The sequence below is a fragment of the Phanerochaete carnosa genome (assembly GCF_000300595.1).
Source record: "Phanerochaete carnosa HHB-10118-sp unplaced genomic scaffold PHACAscaffold_5, whole genome shotgun sequence".
Classification (NCBI taxonomy): domain Eukaryota; kingdom Fungi; phylum Basidiomycota; class Agaricomycetes; order Polyporales; family Phanerochaetaceae; genus Phanerochaete; species Phanerochaete carnosa.
This window is the reverse complement of record NW_006767632.1, coordinates 385,326-400,592: the sequence shown is the minus strand read 5'-3', so window position 1 is coordinate 400,592 and position 15,267 is coordinate 385,326. Positions and strand designations below refer to the sequence as shown.

The 15,267-nt window shown below is 53.6% G+C and overlaps 4 protein-coding genes across 4 annotated transcripts; 2 read left to right on the top strand and 2 right to left on the bottom strand.

The window, feature by feature from the left end:
• Nucleotides 1–355: 355 nt before the first annotated feature.
• Nucleotides 356–2,821, bottom strand: PHACADRAFT_208564 (uncharacterized protein). The gene is made up of 6 exons (XM_007395319.1): nucleotides 2,366–2,821; nucleotides 2,123–2,315; nucleotides 1,988–2,065; nucleotides 1,697–1,936; nucleotides 1,627–1,642; nucleotides 356–1,577 (listed from the first exon to the last, which is right to left on the bottom strand). The coding sequence occupies exons 1-6, from the start codon at nucleotides 2,462–2,464 to the stop codon at nucleotides 644–646; spliced, it is 1,560 nt and encodes a 519-aa protein (XP_007395381.1). The 5' UTR covers nucleotides 2,465–2,821; the 3' UTR covers nucleotides 356–643.
• Nucleotides 2,822–5,325: 2,504 nt separating this feature from the next.
• Nucleotides 5,326–6,797, top strand: PHACADRAFT_255359 (uncharacterized protein). The gene is made up of 5 exons (XM_007395318.1): nucleotides 5,326–5,490; nucleotides 5,549–5,677; nucleotides 5,731–5,812; nucleotides 5,875–6,226; nucleotides 6,275–6,797. Exons 1-5 carry the CDS (start codon nucleotides 5,358–5,360, stop codon nucleotides 6,533–6,535), a joined length of 957 nt encoding a protein of 318 aa, XP_007395380.1. The 5' UTR covers nucleotides 5,326–5,357; the 3' UTR covers nucleotides 6,536–6,797.
• A 260-nt stretch (nucleotides 6,798–7,057) lies between these two features.
• On the top strand, nucleotides 7,058–8,739 carry PHACADRAFT_255354 (uncharacterized protein). Its single transcript, XM_007395317.1, has 7 exons — nucleotides 7,058–7,283; nucleotides 7,339–7,474; nucleotides 7,529–7,915; nucleotides 7,972–8,098; nucleotides 8,154–8,277; nucleotides 8,329–8,352; nucleotides 8,567–8,739. The coding sequence occupies exons 1-7, from the start codon at nucleotides 7,084–7,086 to the stop codon at nucleotides 8,583–8,585; spliced, it is 1,017 nt and encodes a 338-aa protein (XP_007395379.1). The 5' UTR covers nucleotides 7,058–7,083; the 3' UTR covers nucleotides 8,586–8,739.
• Nucleotides 8,740–9,231: 492 nt separating this feature from the next.
• Nucleotides 9,232–15,075, bottom strand: PHACADRAFT_255350 (uncharacterized protein). The gene is made up of 9 exons (XM_007395316.1): nucleotides 14,774–15,075; nucleotides 12,946–13,887; nucleotides 11,735–12,897; nucleotides 11,449–11,682; nucleotides 10,841–11,397; nucleotides 10,642–10,790; nucleotides 10,395–10,590; nucleotides 10,131–10,343; nucleotides 9,232–10,080 (listed from the first exon to the last, which is right to left on the bottom strand). Exons 1-9 carry the CDS (start codon nucleotides 15,061–15,063, stop codon nucleotides 9,499–9,501), a joined length of 4,326 nt encoding a protein of 1,441 aa, XP_007395378.1. The 5' UTR covers nucleotides 15,064–15,075; the 3' UTR covers nucleotides 9,232–9,498.
• Nucleotides 15,076–15,267: the final 192 nt, after the last annotated feature.

Genomic DNA, 15,267 nt, shown 5'->3' with positions numbered 1-15,267 from the left:
ATGCAAAACGGACAGCATTTTGCAGCAATAAGGTCAGGGGTGTCGTTGCTAATGTAATTTCCTGGTGCTCGTAATCCTCCAGCTAAGTGGAGGGAGAAGCTGGATAAGTTTGAAGTGAGGATCGATGCTGTTGCACGGAAGCACCAAAGCTCCAGGGATATCCTAGGATAGCACGGCCACTTGTAGAATGATCACCTCGTGTACGACCAGGCGATGCAGAGTTTACAAGGTGGTGGGCGGTTCGTCGGCGAAACTTGGGAGCAATGTAATTGAAGATAACTACAGATTAGACCATGCACTGTATGTGTCAAAGAATCGACTCCGCACATCAGCGTGCGACTCAATCAAGAAGCGGGAACCAGGAACGCACATGTCCAGTTTGTTGCAAGAATAAATAGAAAGAATCAGCATGCTATTCTGCCTTTGCATCAGGGTAATAGTATCTCTCTCTACCTGCATCTGGGCAGAAGCTTCCTAACTCTCAGCACATATCTCGTCTATTCGGACGATAAAGGGTCAACTTCGATGTCAAAGGCATTAGGCGATTAAGCATGAAGCGTACCAGCGAATAACTTAAATTAACATTAGCCTGTAACTCTTGGTATTCGTAATGCGAAGGAGGTATCAAACGATCGGGACCCCGCTACCGTGATACTGGAGGATGAGAATCGTCCGTTTCTATCCACTCGCCGCCGCCAGAGTGGCTGGCAATGCTTTCAGGAGACGCAGTTCGGAGAATGACGTCCTGAAGCTCAGGATCATGCATCAGCTGCGAGATTGAGCCTCGAGAAGAAGGTCGGAGATAGACTTGGGCGACGCGGCGCCTCTGTTCATGTGTGACCGTAGTTACAGGTGGAGGTGATCTCGTTGGGGTAGGTATGTCAACTAGAACGGTAGACCATCGGTTGTGTCCGGCGGCGAAGTCGGTGGATGTACTTGTTCGGGACGGGGCCGTTATTTCTTGCAAGACCGGCTCGATAAACTCATACGAGCTGAACGATCTCGAATGGCGTCTCTGAGACGTCTCGGGCCCGCGGCCACCAGCGTATGGGGCTGCTGATGAATCTGCTTCAGTGTCCGTGGGTACTGAAGGAGTCCGCGAATAGCCAAGCAAGTAGAGTCTTAAGTCAAATGGCGTGGCGACAATAGCATCGCGCATGCTTAATCGGTTGATATCGATGGGAGATGCAAGTATGTCAAGGGGGGACCGTGGAGATTTCTCTCGCCTTCGAGTGTAAAACCAAAGGGCAGCCAGAAGGGCGGCAATGAGCGGGATGCCAATTCCCAAAGACAGGCCGATGACTAGCTGGGCACCGGGGCGTATTCCAACTGTCGACTCAGTCGCCATAGCACTAGGATATGGCGTAGCAGAGATGTGAGTGGAGTCGTTGGCTCTAGCTGTAACAGATGCTAGACTTGACGGCGAATTCCCTGGCGGAAAGAAATTGATCGTCGGAGCAAAAACCCCATCGCTCGCGCCGGCTCTCGAAGCGAATTGTAAGGATTCTAACCCTGGACAAGTAGCGTCGGAGCTCGTGCTCTGGACCACGCCCGTTGAGGTACCCCATTGCCCTGTGCTAGGATAGGTCAGTGTTGAGAGAACGTTGATTAGATAAAATAGCTTACGCATCATAAACGGAGGCTTAAAGCATGTAACTGTTAGGTCTGCATCCGATATTACCGCGAAGTCACTTACCCATCATCTGCCAACCAGGATCGCCGCGGTTGATGTAGGTAAACACATCATCGCCATCCTCCATTGTCGCAACGATGATAGCGGCCGAATCAAGTTGCGAGAGCACTACAGTGTACGGTTGCTTGCCACCGGTGACTGCGAGGCCCCATGGCTGACAAGCGAAGAGGCTGTCAGACACATTGGCCTGGAGCACGGCGGATGAAGGAGAAGGCGCAGAAAGACACGACGTATCACTGCCAGCTGTGGTACATGAGTATTCGCCAAAAGGCAACAGAGTATAAAGAAACTGACCAGTGACGTCGAAGAGGATCTTTGACACGCCTCCTGTGTTTCCAGCGGAGTCTATTACGGCAAGCATGATTTGTGAGCCTTAAATCCGAGCGGTTAAACGTGAGAAGTCATCGAATGAGCGTCATGCCAACGCACCACGGACATGATCGACCTGCCATAACAGCCGCGTGAGATCTGAACCGAGAGCGGAAGTGGTTGGAACGCCTCCTGGCTCGAATGCAAGCATATAGAATGGTGGAATGCCAGCTGATGCAGGCGAATCACTGCTGTCGAACGGCGAGATGACGATTTGGAGAGTTTGGCATTCCTCGAGTGGCTGAGGTGCGAACTACGAACTTTGGTGATGAGCTGGATGGGATTCGTTGAGAATGTACTCACAAGTCCGCCAAACGACCACTGGAACGTGTTGGGGAGCTGTGCAAAAACAGCTGTAACAAAGGGTAGCATATACCACACGGTCGTTCTGCCGAGGAGCATGGCTCTCTAACGCTCTAGCCCTGGTGCGTTTTCCGGATTGCCTGCGGATGTAGGGAGGAAACGACAGCGGGTGGAAGACATTCGTCAGCATTCCGCCTAAAGATATACTCGCTGCCTCCCACACGTCCTGCGGGTTGCCACGAGGCAGAAGCGAAACGTGCATAGCAAGGTGCAAGCATTGCTTCGATCGATGTTTCGTGACGCCCGATTGATGCGGAGGACGTGGTTTCGTTGGCTGCGGTGCGGCACGCACGCCTTATTTGCGAACGTCATTTTGCCGTGTGGTGCAGGTCGGACTCACTGGTGAAAGTTCGCACACAGGCATCGAGCAGGTATCCGACATAGTCATGGACATGTCTCGGAGGCGCACTGGAGCACGGCTGCAGGCTCCTTCAGAACAACCTGGTGGCGTGTTGGCGTCCCGCACTAGGTCAAGCCTTGACAACGGGCGCATTCCATGTACATGGCGGCGTATACTCGCTCGTGCCGCAAGACATAGCCTCACAGTGAGAGGGTTAGCCCTCCCTGTTTTCTCTGCATGAGTAATTAAATTATCAGCCTAAATGAGTACCAGAAGCTCAAGAGTACTTGAAAACACTCACTGTGAGGCTGCTTACGATGATGGCGCCGAATCGTCAGTAGTGAACGCACTGCTTCTGCCGTGCACACCCGATGATAGCTATTTGCGAACCTCCGAATTCGAAAGCTGCACGTCCCTAGATGATATTAACAGAAATAGCAATTCGCAGATAAGATAGCACAACCGTAGTGAGATAAAGCGACTTATCGCCCCACGGACGGCGGCCAGGAGTCTGCACGTCCCTGTAGATGAAAGGAGTAAGATTTGATTAATAATTTACAGCCAACAGTCGGCGAGCTCATGTTCCATATAGCATCGTCCTCCCAGTGGTCAGCAACTCTAGCGCAGCCTTACGCCTCGCTTTCGCCGCCTCGTACACCACTATATATGCGCAATCCTCGCTCGAAACACGCTCCGGAACTGCCGGACCCAATCTTAGCACTTGCCTTCCAGAACATTAATGTCTCGGGCATCTACTATCATTAACCCAGTCTTTTAACGATCCTGCCAAATAAATTCCCGAGCTCGCGTCCCTCCGCCTGATAGCATAAAAATGGCACTGAAATAGAAGCCAGCATTTCAGCTAAATGTCCTTAATTCCTGCGAATATTTAGACGGGTGTCGCAAGAGCAGCACAGTGTTTTAACGTAGGTGCTCTCAGAGCAGGGCGATGGCACCAGTCCTTTAAAAATGGTCACATCAGTCACAATGAGATTTGAATAACCCGATGCTGCCAAGTGAGCAGCGCTTATGGTCGGCTATGTCACGCTTCCCATCAGCAGCTATCCTGGGCCTCCGCACCACCTTTTCGTTTTCTGTACACTACCAAGGCATCGCTCCGCCGTAAAAAGTGAAAGAACATCATAGTATACACTATTTTATACGCCGAAAAATCCCTGGATTTTTTGGCCCAGTGGACGGTGCTGAGGACCAGTCTTTTAACGCACGGCAAGTTTTAAAAGACTGGTTTAACGATAGTAGCCCAACTGCACAAATTCCGTGACCTCGTTCGGGTATCCCTCGTGAGACGACGTGCCAGTTCCCCGATGAGAACAAGAGCTCGAAGCATACGAGGCCGAAGCCGATTCCGGATGCTTCGATGGCGCGTATACATCTGTTGAATGCGTGAGGTCTGGTGCGCAAGAGTTCCCTCAGTGGCTCTTTGTCTTCTCGGCCTTAAGCCTGGACATGGCATTTCATTTCTAGCCTGCGTCTGAGCAATAGTCTTCAAGATAGTCGTATAATTCACCTGGGCGGCCGAGGATGGACGTTCTGGAATGGTCATGAATGATGAGCACGCAACATGGCCGCATACTGGGCCCTTGCTTGCCTCGGCGTTAACTTGACAAGTCCCGATTGCTCGACGGCCTGCCTCAGCTGAGAGGTATTTGTACGGTTTCGATGTCTGCTGAGCGCGCAAGTGCCCATGAATTTTGAATTCGAGTATGGGCGAAGCTTACGCAGGGGCGAGTTATAAGGGCTTGACGAACAAATGGACACAGCTGATTTGGACCATCCGAACGCTTTGTGAGAGAACAGCCGACATGGTCCAGATATTGAGTCGTCTATGTGTCTTCGCAAGACATACCAAGAAGACTGCCATTATTTTAGTACAAGCAACGGTGTCCGGTGATAATTCACCGATGAGGGTTTCGGGGAGACAAAAGTATTCAGCTTTGTATCTCGAGAGGTCGTGAGCGTCCTCGGCAACAGTGGAATGGTTATGCAGAGTACAATATTGCTGTTCGTCCCAGGAGCGCACCTTGAATGACTGCTCTAGATGGCTGGCAACCAAGGTGCTGCCGTGGCACATATATCGAGCGTGAGAGGTTGAAGCATGTATTAAAATATTCATACAAAATAGCCCAGCGGAAGATAGTGCGAGCACCAAGATGCCCAGGATCCAGATGTTGACAAGTAGGTATGTTACAGAGCAAGAGTAAATGTGGCGCAAGACGTAGCGTGGCGGTAGAATGAAGGATTGTTGACAATTCACACAGCTTTGCCGCGGTGAATCAATGAGTGATGAGTTGTCGCTACGTATGATTGAGACAGTCTTGATGCACGATCGAGTCTGTGGACAGGAAGGAGAGCCAAATGCTTGACCGTTGAACCGTTGTTAAGGCAGTTGTTACGTCTGCCAACGTGATTACTGATTTCTCTAGTCTACAGTTCAAACTCCGCTTAGCATCAGTAAGCCGAGCTTTGAAAGTCCATCCAAACGCGCATTTTCGCATCACTGCATCAACAGTCTGTTCCTTCCTTTACTTCGCACGTCTCTGCTTGTTCATCTTCCAGTCGGTGCAGAGAGCCATGTCGTCTAGCACTGCCGCTACCCCCACCGAGGAAATCCGCGCGTCGACCTATGTCGGTTTCGACAGTATCACTGCTCAGATTGAGCACAAGCTCTTGAAGCGTGGCTTCCAGTTCAACGTGATCGTTGTTGGTACGTGCTTAGCCGAGTCTTCAAAGTAACACGAGCAGTGCTTGAACAAGGTCAATAGGTCAGACCGGTCTGGGCAAGTCGACACTCATCAACACCATTTTCGCTTCGCACCTCATCGACTCGAAGGGTCGCCTTGCTGCTGAAGAGCCAGTGAGGCAGACGACGGAGATTCACCCAGTCTCGCATGGTGCGTGCAGTACACTGGCACGCATGGAACGTACTCTAAAGGGTGTTGGATAGTTATTGTCGAGAACGGCGTTCGCTTGCGCTTGAACATCGTCGACACCCCCGGGTATGGTGACCAGATCAACAACGAGGGCTGGTGTGTCATTACTGCATTCTGCGTGCATAAAACGTTGGCTGATGGCTGTGTCACCCTCGCAGCTGGGATACGATCATTAAATATATTAAGGACCAGCACAGTGCATATCTGCGCAAGGAGCTGACCGCGATGCGCGACCGGCACATCCAGGATACCCGCATCCATTGCGCACTTTACTTCATCAACCCGAGCGGCCATTCGCTTCGGGCCATTGACATCATCGTCATGAAGAAGCTAAGCGAAGTCGTTAATGTTGTACCTGTTGTTGCGAAGGCAGACAGCCTGACTCTCGAAGAGCGCGAGGCGTTCAAGCAGAAGATTCGCGCGGAGATGACGTACCATAACATCCGTCTCTATCCATTCGACACGGAGGAGAGTGACGAGGAGGAGATTCAGCTGAACGAGAGTATCAGGGTACGTGCATGACAAACTTGATGGCATATGGTACCGACAGTGTTACAGACCATGACTCCCTTCGCCGTTGTCGGCTCTGACCGCAGCGTAATAATCGACGGCAAGACCGTCCGTGGCCGCAAGACGCGCTGGGGCGTGATCAACGTCGAGAACGAGAAGCACTGCGAGTTTGTCTACTTGCGGAATTTCCTGACCCGGACACATCTGCAGGACCTCATCGAGACGACGGCGCAGATTCACTACGAGGCATTCCGCTCGAAGCAGCTACTTGCGCTGAAGGAGCAGACGAACCGCCCTGCGGCGCCGTAGAGTGCCTAGGTCAATATTCTTTCATTCCCTCTCGGTGACCCCGTTGTTTTTCCTTTGAAAATCCCGATACCCTCTTGGATGTTCTCGTCCGTACCGCTCGTTTTCACAGGATAACAGGACTGAATTGTTGTTTCCATTCCCGCTGTTATATACTGCCGCTACACTCGTTCTTCCTTAATGCTTACGCTCCCAAGTATCATTGGACCAGCTGTGATCCCGACGCTTTCCTATTCTGGAATTAATACGCAGCGCTTTCCTCTGGAACTTGCGGGAGGTCGCTGTGCAGGGTCGCAAACATGATTCTATGGTCTGAATATATTCGCAGTTGGCTTCAGCATCATTTTCGGGCACTAGAAGCATTTTCTATGCTCATTTGCGCCAAGCATCGGCAGTCGAATGCGGTAGAATGTTCGAGACGGCGGTCAAGTCGCGCGCATCTCATAAACCGCGACCACGACGTTGGATTGAGTTTTGTGCCGTCCTTTTACTTTTCATCTCCTGCTCTGTGCCTGTCCTGTTCTACTCGCTACCAGTCTCACTCTAAAAGCATGGCTACTGTTCCACCGCCAATGGCTGTATCGACCGCCAACTGGCACTGGAAGAACAAGAACGTGACGCCATGGGCCAAAAACTGGTTCGAGCGCGAGCTCACGACTGTCTCCGTTAAGGGTGATGGGGAAGAAGAAGTGTTTGTGTCAGAGGTCGCCGAAGTGGACGGAGATGTCGAGCTGGGGCAGCGCAAGTCTAAGTACGTGTTCGCCTCCGCCTGAGTGTACGTGGCGAAGTCTGAGCGACCATCCCAGACTCTTGACGATCTACGACTGTAAGGTTGAGCTCAAGTGGACTGGCAAGACTGCAGACGGTACTGAGGTCCTGGGCAAGCTCACCATCCCAGAAGTCTCTCATGAGATTACCCTCGATGGCATCTCAGAGTACCAGGTGCGTTCTCTCTGTTCGTCCACAAATAGACTGCTTCTTATACTTCGCATGAAGTGGCATTGGAGCCTAAGCACCGCGCGGAGCCCAGCCGTCGACAAGGTCTTCGAACTCGCGAAGGCACGTCTCCCGACCGCGCTGGAGACGAAGCTCTCCGAGTTCCCGTCTGCGATTATCAACACTCACGGTAAGGACCTCACCATCAGCGCCGAGCCCAGCCGCCAGAGCACGCCAGCACCCTCGAACATCGCTCCGTCTGCTGCAGCGTCTGCCACGTCTTCGAGCGCGGCAGCTACGGCTAAGCCGGCCGTAAAGAAGGATGCCAAAGCGGTAAACTCGACCACCGTTTCCGTCGACTCGACGTTCATGGCCTCTGCTGAGGATTTGTTCTCTATCCTGACCAACGAGAACAGGATACCCTCGTGGACACGCGCTCCCGCGAAGGTACACTTCCACTCGCCCCGAACGTTAAGACGACCGATGTGCTGACCAACGAACAGTCGACCGCGCAACCCGACACTGAGTACTTCCTATTCGGCGGTGGTGTCAAGGGCAAGTACGTCTCGCTTAATTCGCCAAAGGAGATCATCCAGACGTGGGCGCTTTCGAGCCCAACCTGGCCGGACGGTACGCCCTCGCGTATGTTTGTTCGCACGTTCCGAGACTGATGTACAATCCGTAGGCCACTTTGCGACCCTCACGACGACGCTCGACCAGGGCAGCGATCACACTAAGGTGACGTGGTCACTCGCCGGTGTCCCGCTGGGCATGGAAGATGAGATTAACCGCAACATTAACGGATATTAGTATGTCTCTTGCTCTCCCTCAATCGCGCATTATCTGATGCCTGTCCACAGCGTCCACGGTTTGAAGTCCATCGGGTACGTACAGCTCTCCATGTATGAGCCAGCGCCGCGGCCGAAGCGCGTCAAAGTGGACGCCGCAGCGGCCAAACGAGCTGATGACACGACGAGCAAGCCGATCGTGGCAGTCGTGCTTGCGGTCATCGCGCTTGTCGCGGCCTTTACCATACCTTATGTCTACAAGTAGCGCAGAACGGCTTTAATTGACCACCACTTGCGTTTTCCGCCGCAGGTTGGGATCAGAGCTCTAGGCCAACCGCATGAACATCGACACAAACAGCGATCAGCATGATGTAGAAGGTCTACAAGGAATCCTGACCAAGGTGAGAAGGGCTTGACGGCAAACGGCAGGAGGGGGGAGGGGGTATGGATTAGAAACGCAATGTACGATATACAGCTGTAGAACCAATGCATGGGTTGTTGTGCTCATGAGCAGACCGCCGACGGGTTTCCCACGCCACCCCAGAACCTGTCAGCGAATGTTAGCGACTCCGGCAGTCGTAACCTAATGCGCTGAACGTCATGTAAAGCATCATGCAACAAACCGCAACGCCGCTCTCCCGCACGAATACAGCGCAATACGCCGTTCCACAAGGAGTGTCGATATCTCTGCATTTGGATAGTTGTCAGTGGGTCCCCCCATCGTGACGCGTGAGCCTTGTCGAGCTTAAAATTCATCAAAACCCAGAGCCACCCTTGTGGCTTCAAGTTCTAGCATTGAGTAAGTCCGTTGTGTGGATTTGAAGCAGCGTATCACTATTAGAGCGTTGTGCTGGTAGCCCTGAATCCGCAATAATAGCTGGGCTTGTAAGCAGTGTAAGGCCGCCTTGCGCGAGCGAGTCTCGCATCCGTGCTACTTCTTTTGTCTCCAAGGGAGATACGGCAGTAATATATAAGGGGATGACTACAGTACATATGTATTCGGACACCTACAAGCACAAAGGAGGAACGGCGGAAGGAACTCATTATCGTCATTATCGTAAGTGTGCCTGTACTACCCATGATAGACATCCGATGGATACAGAGAAGATGGGGAAGCGAAAAATATAATACGAGAGAGCGCAGTAGATGAGCAATACTGAAACATCGGGTGGTGGACTGAGATAAAAACACAATCAGGTTGGGAGATCTAGGGGCAGTGGAATATTCGTCTCAGGTCGTGTGTCAGTGTTTTGGTGAGTTGGGCCGGGACTCCTCGGCGACGGGCTCCTCGGCCACGGTGCTTGGTGTCTTCTTCCGGCGAACCGCGCGCGAGATGCTCGATAGGAGCGTCCGCCGACGCTTGTGTTGCTGCGCGGGCTGCTGCACCCCCGAGAGGTTGCTCTGCAGCCTGCGGAGCGCGACGCCGTTCTCTTCCATAGAGAAGTCGAACCCAGTATTGTGGCTTCGCAGGCCTGTAGACATGTCCGTGCGGCTGCCCATTCCCGCGCGTGGACCACGCTGAATGATCGACCTGCGTTTGACGCCACGCGAAGTGCTCACGCTGCGCTTGATGTACGCTATCCCACCCTGCTCACGGTCTTTCCGGAAGTCGTGCTCTGGATCCAGCTTTTGCAGATACCGTACGCGGTCCATGTCCGACGGGTGGAAGATGAACTTGTACGCCTTCGCGCATAACCGCGGAAGTAGTGCCAGAGGGGTCATGAAGAACAGGCCCAGCCAGTAGTAGGCAGAGTGGAACAGGTAGTGGTCGTTGCCGTAGATAGGGGTAGAGAAGGTACTTGGTGGAATAGCAGAGTAGACGGCCTGCAGACAAAATCAGCCAGCAGACCATTTAGGAGAGAATACGGACGTACAGTGTAAACCCAGATGAGGGCAATTTCAACTCCGAGCGTCCACCACACCCAACTTGTCCATGTGCTGATGTTCATTCCGACAAAGACGGTGACGATCATGACCGCACCGACAGCCATCGTGGTCGAGAATTCGTAGAGGTAGACGTCGTAGCCATCGCTGCGGGACGATGGGGAGAAGTAGGCGTAGAAGATGAAAAAGAACACGATCACAGACTATAAAAGAGCGTCAGGGGAGGTTGCGGTATGAGCGAACAGAGTGCATACCTGGTATATGCCATCGAGCATGTAGATCAAAAAGAGCTTCAAGTTAAAGTACTCTCCTTGGCGCGAATGCTTGTAGAGTTCGGGCAAGTCCATCAAGACGTGGTCGTCTACAGGACGATCGAAGAGACCCATCGCAATAACCGGGGCTATTGTCCAGAAAGAGTTCCAGAACAGTAGATACGTATATTCGAAGTCGCTGAAGAACTGTCAGACTCCGGGTGAGATATAGTCTAGGCACAATGCTCACTATTGACTGCTCCACGCGCAGTAAATCTGGTACCACCACAGAATCCCGATAGACACGATATTCTTGTAGAAGAAGTTGATGATCATGTTGCCATTGCGCGCGTATGACCAGTGTCCATGGACGAGCAACAGTCTCTTCAAGAACCGGAACTGATCGTGCATAAGCTCATTTATCATTCAAAACTCAAAGAGTGACCCACCTGCGCAATCGCGTAGTCTGACGAGTTAACAGCCTGTAAACCTTCTTCACCTGCGATACCAACACCGACGTCCGCAGCCTGAATCATGCTGACATCGTTCGCACCGTCACCAATTGCAAGAGTCATGACATGGAGACCGTCCTTGACGAGCTTGACGACGAGCGCCTTCTGCAGCGGGGAAACTCGGCAGCATATGACGGCCTCGCACTGCATCGCAAGACGGAGGAGAAGCTGTTTGTGGGTGCCGTCCGAAAGTGCCTCGTTCAGCGCAGCGCCGTCGATGACGAGCACATATCCGCCCGACCGCCTGCCATTGTCCTGGCCGACGATCGAAGTCACGCCAGTGTTAACGCGCTGCAGAGAGTACTGCCCTCCGGGATTTGTGTCCGACTGGATGTTGTCCGCAATGCCCTGTTCGCTGAGGATACCACTCGTTGGGAAGAATTCGTCGACAGCACCCGCCATCTGAGAGTACACAGGACGGCCGAGCTCGCCTCCGCCGCGAATGATGATGACGTTGTCGTCGTTGCCGATAAGGTTCGTGCTATGCCCGATAGCTAGAGTGGCGGATTAGCACATGGAGCCGCAGGAAAGTGGTAGCGACATACCGATCGCAGTCTCAAGCTTGTCGCCTGTGGCAACCCAAATCTTGATGCCGGCTTCCTTCAGATCAGCGATAGTTTCAGGCACGCCATCTTGCAGCTTGTCCTCGATGCCAGTGGCGCCAAGCAGGCTGAGGTCCCTCTCGATCGCCTCACAAGCGACGTCAATCTTCTCTTGACGGTCCTCTAGCGCAATTGTCGCCTCGTGGTACATCTCGCTCCAGGCCTCGTATTCTTCCTCTGTAGAGTTTTCAATAAACTTAAACAAAATCAATGCGGATAAACGACAAACCAGGGATGGATCTCCACGCAAGAGTAAGCGTCCGCAGACCCTCGCTCGCAAAGTCTGACAGGTGGTCCTCGGTGACTTCCGTGAGCTGTTCCTGTTGTCCAGAGCGGAGGCGCTCGAAAATGACGTTGTCCGCGCCCTTCGACAGCAGTAACAAGCCGTTCTGCTCGTCGTCGTCAATCTTGCGCACGATGATGCTCATCCGCTTCCGCGACGAATTGAACTCGAGCACGTTCAGGAGCTCGTAGCGGTCGATCCCCTCTGAGAACGGCGTGCTGACCATCAAAATGTCCTTCTCGCGGCCCCGGAATACGAAACCGACATCCGCGGCGGCCTGCACGAGTGCTGCTTCGTCCGGACTCTGTGCCTTGTACTCCAACGCGCCCGTCTCGGGATCCGTCCCAGTCAGGACAGTGTGGCAGAGTGCAAGTGTGAGCCAGAATCCGTGGAGCATACGCGCATACGAGTAGTCCTCCGCGGTTGAGTCTGCGTTGACGGCAGCAGCCCTAGAGATGTCGGCGGAGAGCACATGATCCCTAAACCGCTTGAGGACACCTTGCGCGAGCTTAACCTCAGTTGTCCCGCGCGAGTCAGGGGACCCGAACGACGACCCCGACTCCTTCTTAGTGGGTGAGCGTGTACCGGATGCGCCAGAGCCCCTCGCGGTCGCGGAGTCGCCTGACAGACGCTTTGTTAGGAACGTCTCCTCCTTGACCCTCAGCGTGTCCTCGGAAACCTCGGGATCACCCTTGTATTCGCGCCCACCAATCGAACATTGTCTGAACAGCATGGCGTTTTGAGTGAGCGTGCCCGTCTTGTCCGAGAAGATGTAGTCAATCTGGCCAAGGTCGTCCGATAAATTCCAGCTCCGCGCAAGCGTCGTCGTGTCCGTCTTCTCATAGTACATCTCGTAGTCGAAGTAGATCCATAGCGCCTGGATCGTCCGCACGAACTCGATGGAAATGTACAGCGAGATAGGGACAATGTTCTGGAATGTGATGAGCGCGAACACTGTGGTAATCAGGCCGTTGATGTGCGGATTATCGTCGTTTCGTGTGTCGCGGAACAGCCATGGTGCGTTGAGCGGGAAGTAGCGCTGCTCCAAGATAGCGTCCGCAATACCAAGGGCAGCTGCCATGGCTGCCAAAATGCCCAAATTGATGAAACTGTTGCACGTCAGCGCTTAGCATTCGAGAATAGACTACGGAACTTACACCTGAGGGTTCATCTGCCGTTCGACCTTGCTCCGTTTACTCGGGGTATCTCCAGAGTTCAAGACAATCTTGGTATCCTCGCCGGTGTACAGGACCAGTCCGATTGCCCAACGGGTGTTCCGCAGGACGGTGCCGCGGAGGAGGACCATCTGAATGTCGACGGGACTCTTCTCCTCGTCGGGCATGACGACGGCCGCACTGAGACTATAGAGGTTGGTATCCGGACGGTCGCAGTCGACGCGGAACGAGGTGCGCCTATCAGCACACGCGTAGGCCGAACGCAATTGGGTAAGCTGTGACGCCGCGGAACGACTCTTCAGATTCGTCTCTCCGTCCAGATTCTTCGTCTCGACAAACGCAACGTTCTCATCTTCCGACGTCGCGCAGAGAAGTATATCGGCCGGTATCGACTCGTTATTCACGATCTTGACGAAATCGCCGACCTTGAGGTCCTCCCAGTTCGTCATTTGCCAGTGTGGTCGTTTACTGCCGTAGTGGTGGTGGAACAGACCGTCTTGTTGCGCCGGCTCCTCTTCGTCGTATTCGATACCGTCCGGCACTTCGCTGTCGCCAGCGGGTTGCGGCGGGTGTGTTGGGATGCCTTCTGGAGGCGCACCATGCTCCAACATGTCCGTACGATCCTGCAACGCTGCGCCTGAGAGTTGCGATTTCTTCGGTCTTTGCTTGTGGGCCGGAACGAGCCCACGTACGAAAGTCTTGCTCTTGCCTTCCATGGGATTCGGGTTGACAAAGTCGCCGCCTTGGAGTACGCGCGTTTGGGAGTAGTTAACCTGTCGGTCGCTTTGATGCCGTTTGATATCCTCGTAGCCATCCTTCAGCGCCGTAATGGCGAGGACGATAAGAAGTGGAAGGATGACCAATCCTGGTGAGACAGTTGAGAAGAGCGAGAAGAACTGCAGGATAGCAATCGCCAGGAAGAAGCTGTGGGTGGTATGTGATCAGTAATTTGAACCGTCCACAAGCGACCCTAAAACGGAGAAAATAAAGCAAACGCCTCAAAGCGAAAGCCTGGCACACATGCGTCTCCCGATATACCCAGCGTCCCGTAGGACGCAGAGTACTTCGGCGCTTGCTCTGCAACGGCCGGGTCAATCGCTTCGAGAACACAGGGGAGGAAACAGCATGTCATGGGCTCCGGGAACTCGCTTCGCTAAATCGTGTCAAGTCCGCCCCAAGCAAACTGCAACGATCGGATGCGGCCGGTCGATAGCATCGGTAGCGCTTCTCGCGCCGCACGGGCCCGAAACATCGCTAAGGAGAGCTCAGGTCTTGGATAGACCAGAGACGTCACTGTGGCGCCGTATATAGCCTCGGCCCAGTGGACGAAGCTCCAGTGCGATACGGCTGCAGAGTCCGATCGAGTACTTTTTGATGCGACACCGACATCTGTGAGACGCTGGCAGATCACAAGGGGAAATGGTCGGATAGCGAAGGCAAGTCGGGTGCAAAGGACTGTGTGATTGTACGCAAGAGATGTGGGGTACTGCAGACGGCGGGTGCGCGAAGCAGACCTCGTCGGCCGGCGGTGGCTGTGGGAACGGCGTAAAGAGTCGCGCGTAGCTGCACATTGCCGAAGATCACCGACGCAGGGGCGGCGCAGGGTAGCGACTACGGGCAAGCGCAGACGTTACCGACACGTAAAGTGGATGTTGAAAATCGTATGCTCGTGATGTTGGCTTATCGGCGTGGTGAACGCACTGCGCGTCGAAGCATTTCCGTGTACTGGCCCAGATAAACGTCCCCGTCGAAGCCCACGACATGCTCCAAAACCTGCAAGATACGGAGATGCATGAAAGCTGTCACTCACCAGTTGGCTACCCTCCTGAATTGCTCGAGGAGATTACGAGGGACAAAGGTGACGACGGTATACTTCGAGGTGATAACTTGGTTCGTTGCAAAGACGTGATCTTTCATGACTCGCTGCTTCTTGTCGTACCAGTCCGCGGGAATGTCCTGATGAACGAGGACCGAGCGGGGCGGAGCGAGGGGACGTTTGCGGGAGAATAGGGTCTCGACGTTGTACTCGGCCCACTTGTTGTAGAAGACGACCCACTTGGCGTACCACACACGGAAGCGAGCCATGCTCTTCGACGCCATGGTCGATGGCGAGCGAAAGGGTGTGCAGCGATGGCAGAAGGTGGTAAAGGTAAGAGAGAGGTCAGAACGGTGTGGGCGAATTTGTGGTCAGCATCAGGGTGAACACATTCGGACTCGGAGGGAGCGGTAAGCTTGGCACGGGTACGGCATCCATAAACAGTCTGTGTCATCACATACAGTCATCCGCCTCCGCGCCTTTTTTGA

What these genes read in the sequence shown, in the direction of transcription:
- PHACADRAFT_208564 (XM_007395319.1), bottom strand. Translation starts at nt 2,464, where the DNA reads ATGCTCCTCGGCAGAACGACCGTGTGGTATATGCTACCCTTTGTTACA. An exon ending in GCAGGTCGATCATGTCCGTG is followed by an intron (nt 2,066 to 2,122) that starts GTGCGTTGGCAT and finishes CTCGGATTTAAG; the next exon opens with GCTCACAAATCATGCTTGCC. An exon ending in GATCCTCTTCGACGTCACTG is followed by an intron (nt 1,937 to 1,987) that starts GTCAGTTTCTTT and finishes CATGTACCACAG; the next exon opens with CTGGCAGTGATACGTCGTGT.
- PHACADRAFT_255359 (XM_007395318.1), top strand. Translation starts at nt 5,358, where the DNA reads ATGTCGTCTAGCACTGCCGCTACCCCCACCGAGGAAATCCGCGCGTCG. An exon ending in GTTCAACGTGATCGTTGTTG is followed by an intron (nt 5,491 to 5,548) that starts GTACGTGCTTAG and finishes CAAGGTCAATAG; the next exon opens with GTCAGACCGGTCTGGGCAAG. An exon ending in CAGATCAACAACGAGGGCTG is followed by an intron (nt 5,813 to 5,874) that starts GTGTGTCATTAC and finishes TCACCCTCGCAG; the next exon opens with CTGGGATACGATCATTAAAT.
- PHACADRAFT_255354 (XM_007395317.1), top strand. Translation starts at nt 7,084, where the DNA reads ATGGCTACTGTTCCACCGCCAATGGCTGTATCGACCGCCAACTGGCAC. An exon ending in CTGGGGCAGCGCAAGTCTAA is followed by an intron (nt 7,284 to 7,338) that starts GTACGTGTTCGC and finishes CGACCATCCCAG; the next exon opens with ACTCTTGACGATCTACGACT. An exon ending in CGCAACATTAACGGATATTA is followed by an intron (nt 8,278 to 8,328) that starts GTATGTCTCTTG and finishes GCCTGTCCACAG; the next exon opens with CGTCCACGGTTTGAAGTCCA.
- PHACADRAFT_255350 (XM_007395316.1), bottom strand. Translation starts at nt 15,063, where the DNA reads ATGGCGTCGAAGAGCATGGCTCGCTTCCGTGTGTGGTACGCCAAGTGG. An exon ending in TGCGTGGAGATCCATCCCTG is followed by an intron (nt 11,683 to 11,734) that starts GTTTGTCGTTTA and finishes AAAACTCTACAG; the next exon opens with AGGAAGAATACGAGGCCTGG. An exon ending in CAAGCTTGAGACTGCGATCG is followed by an intron (nt 11,398 to 11,448) that starts GTATGTCGCTAC and finishes CCGCCACTCTAG; the next exon opens with CTATCGGGCATAGCACGAAC.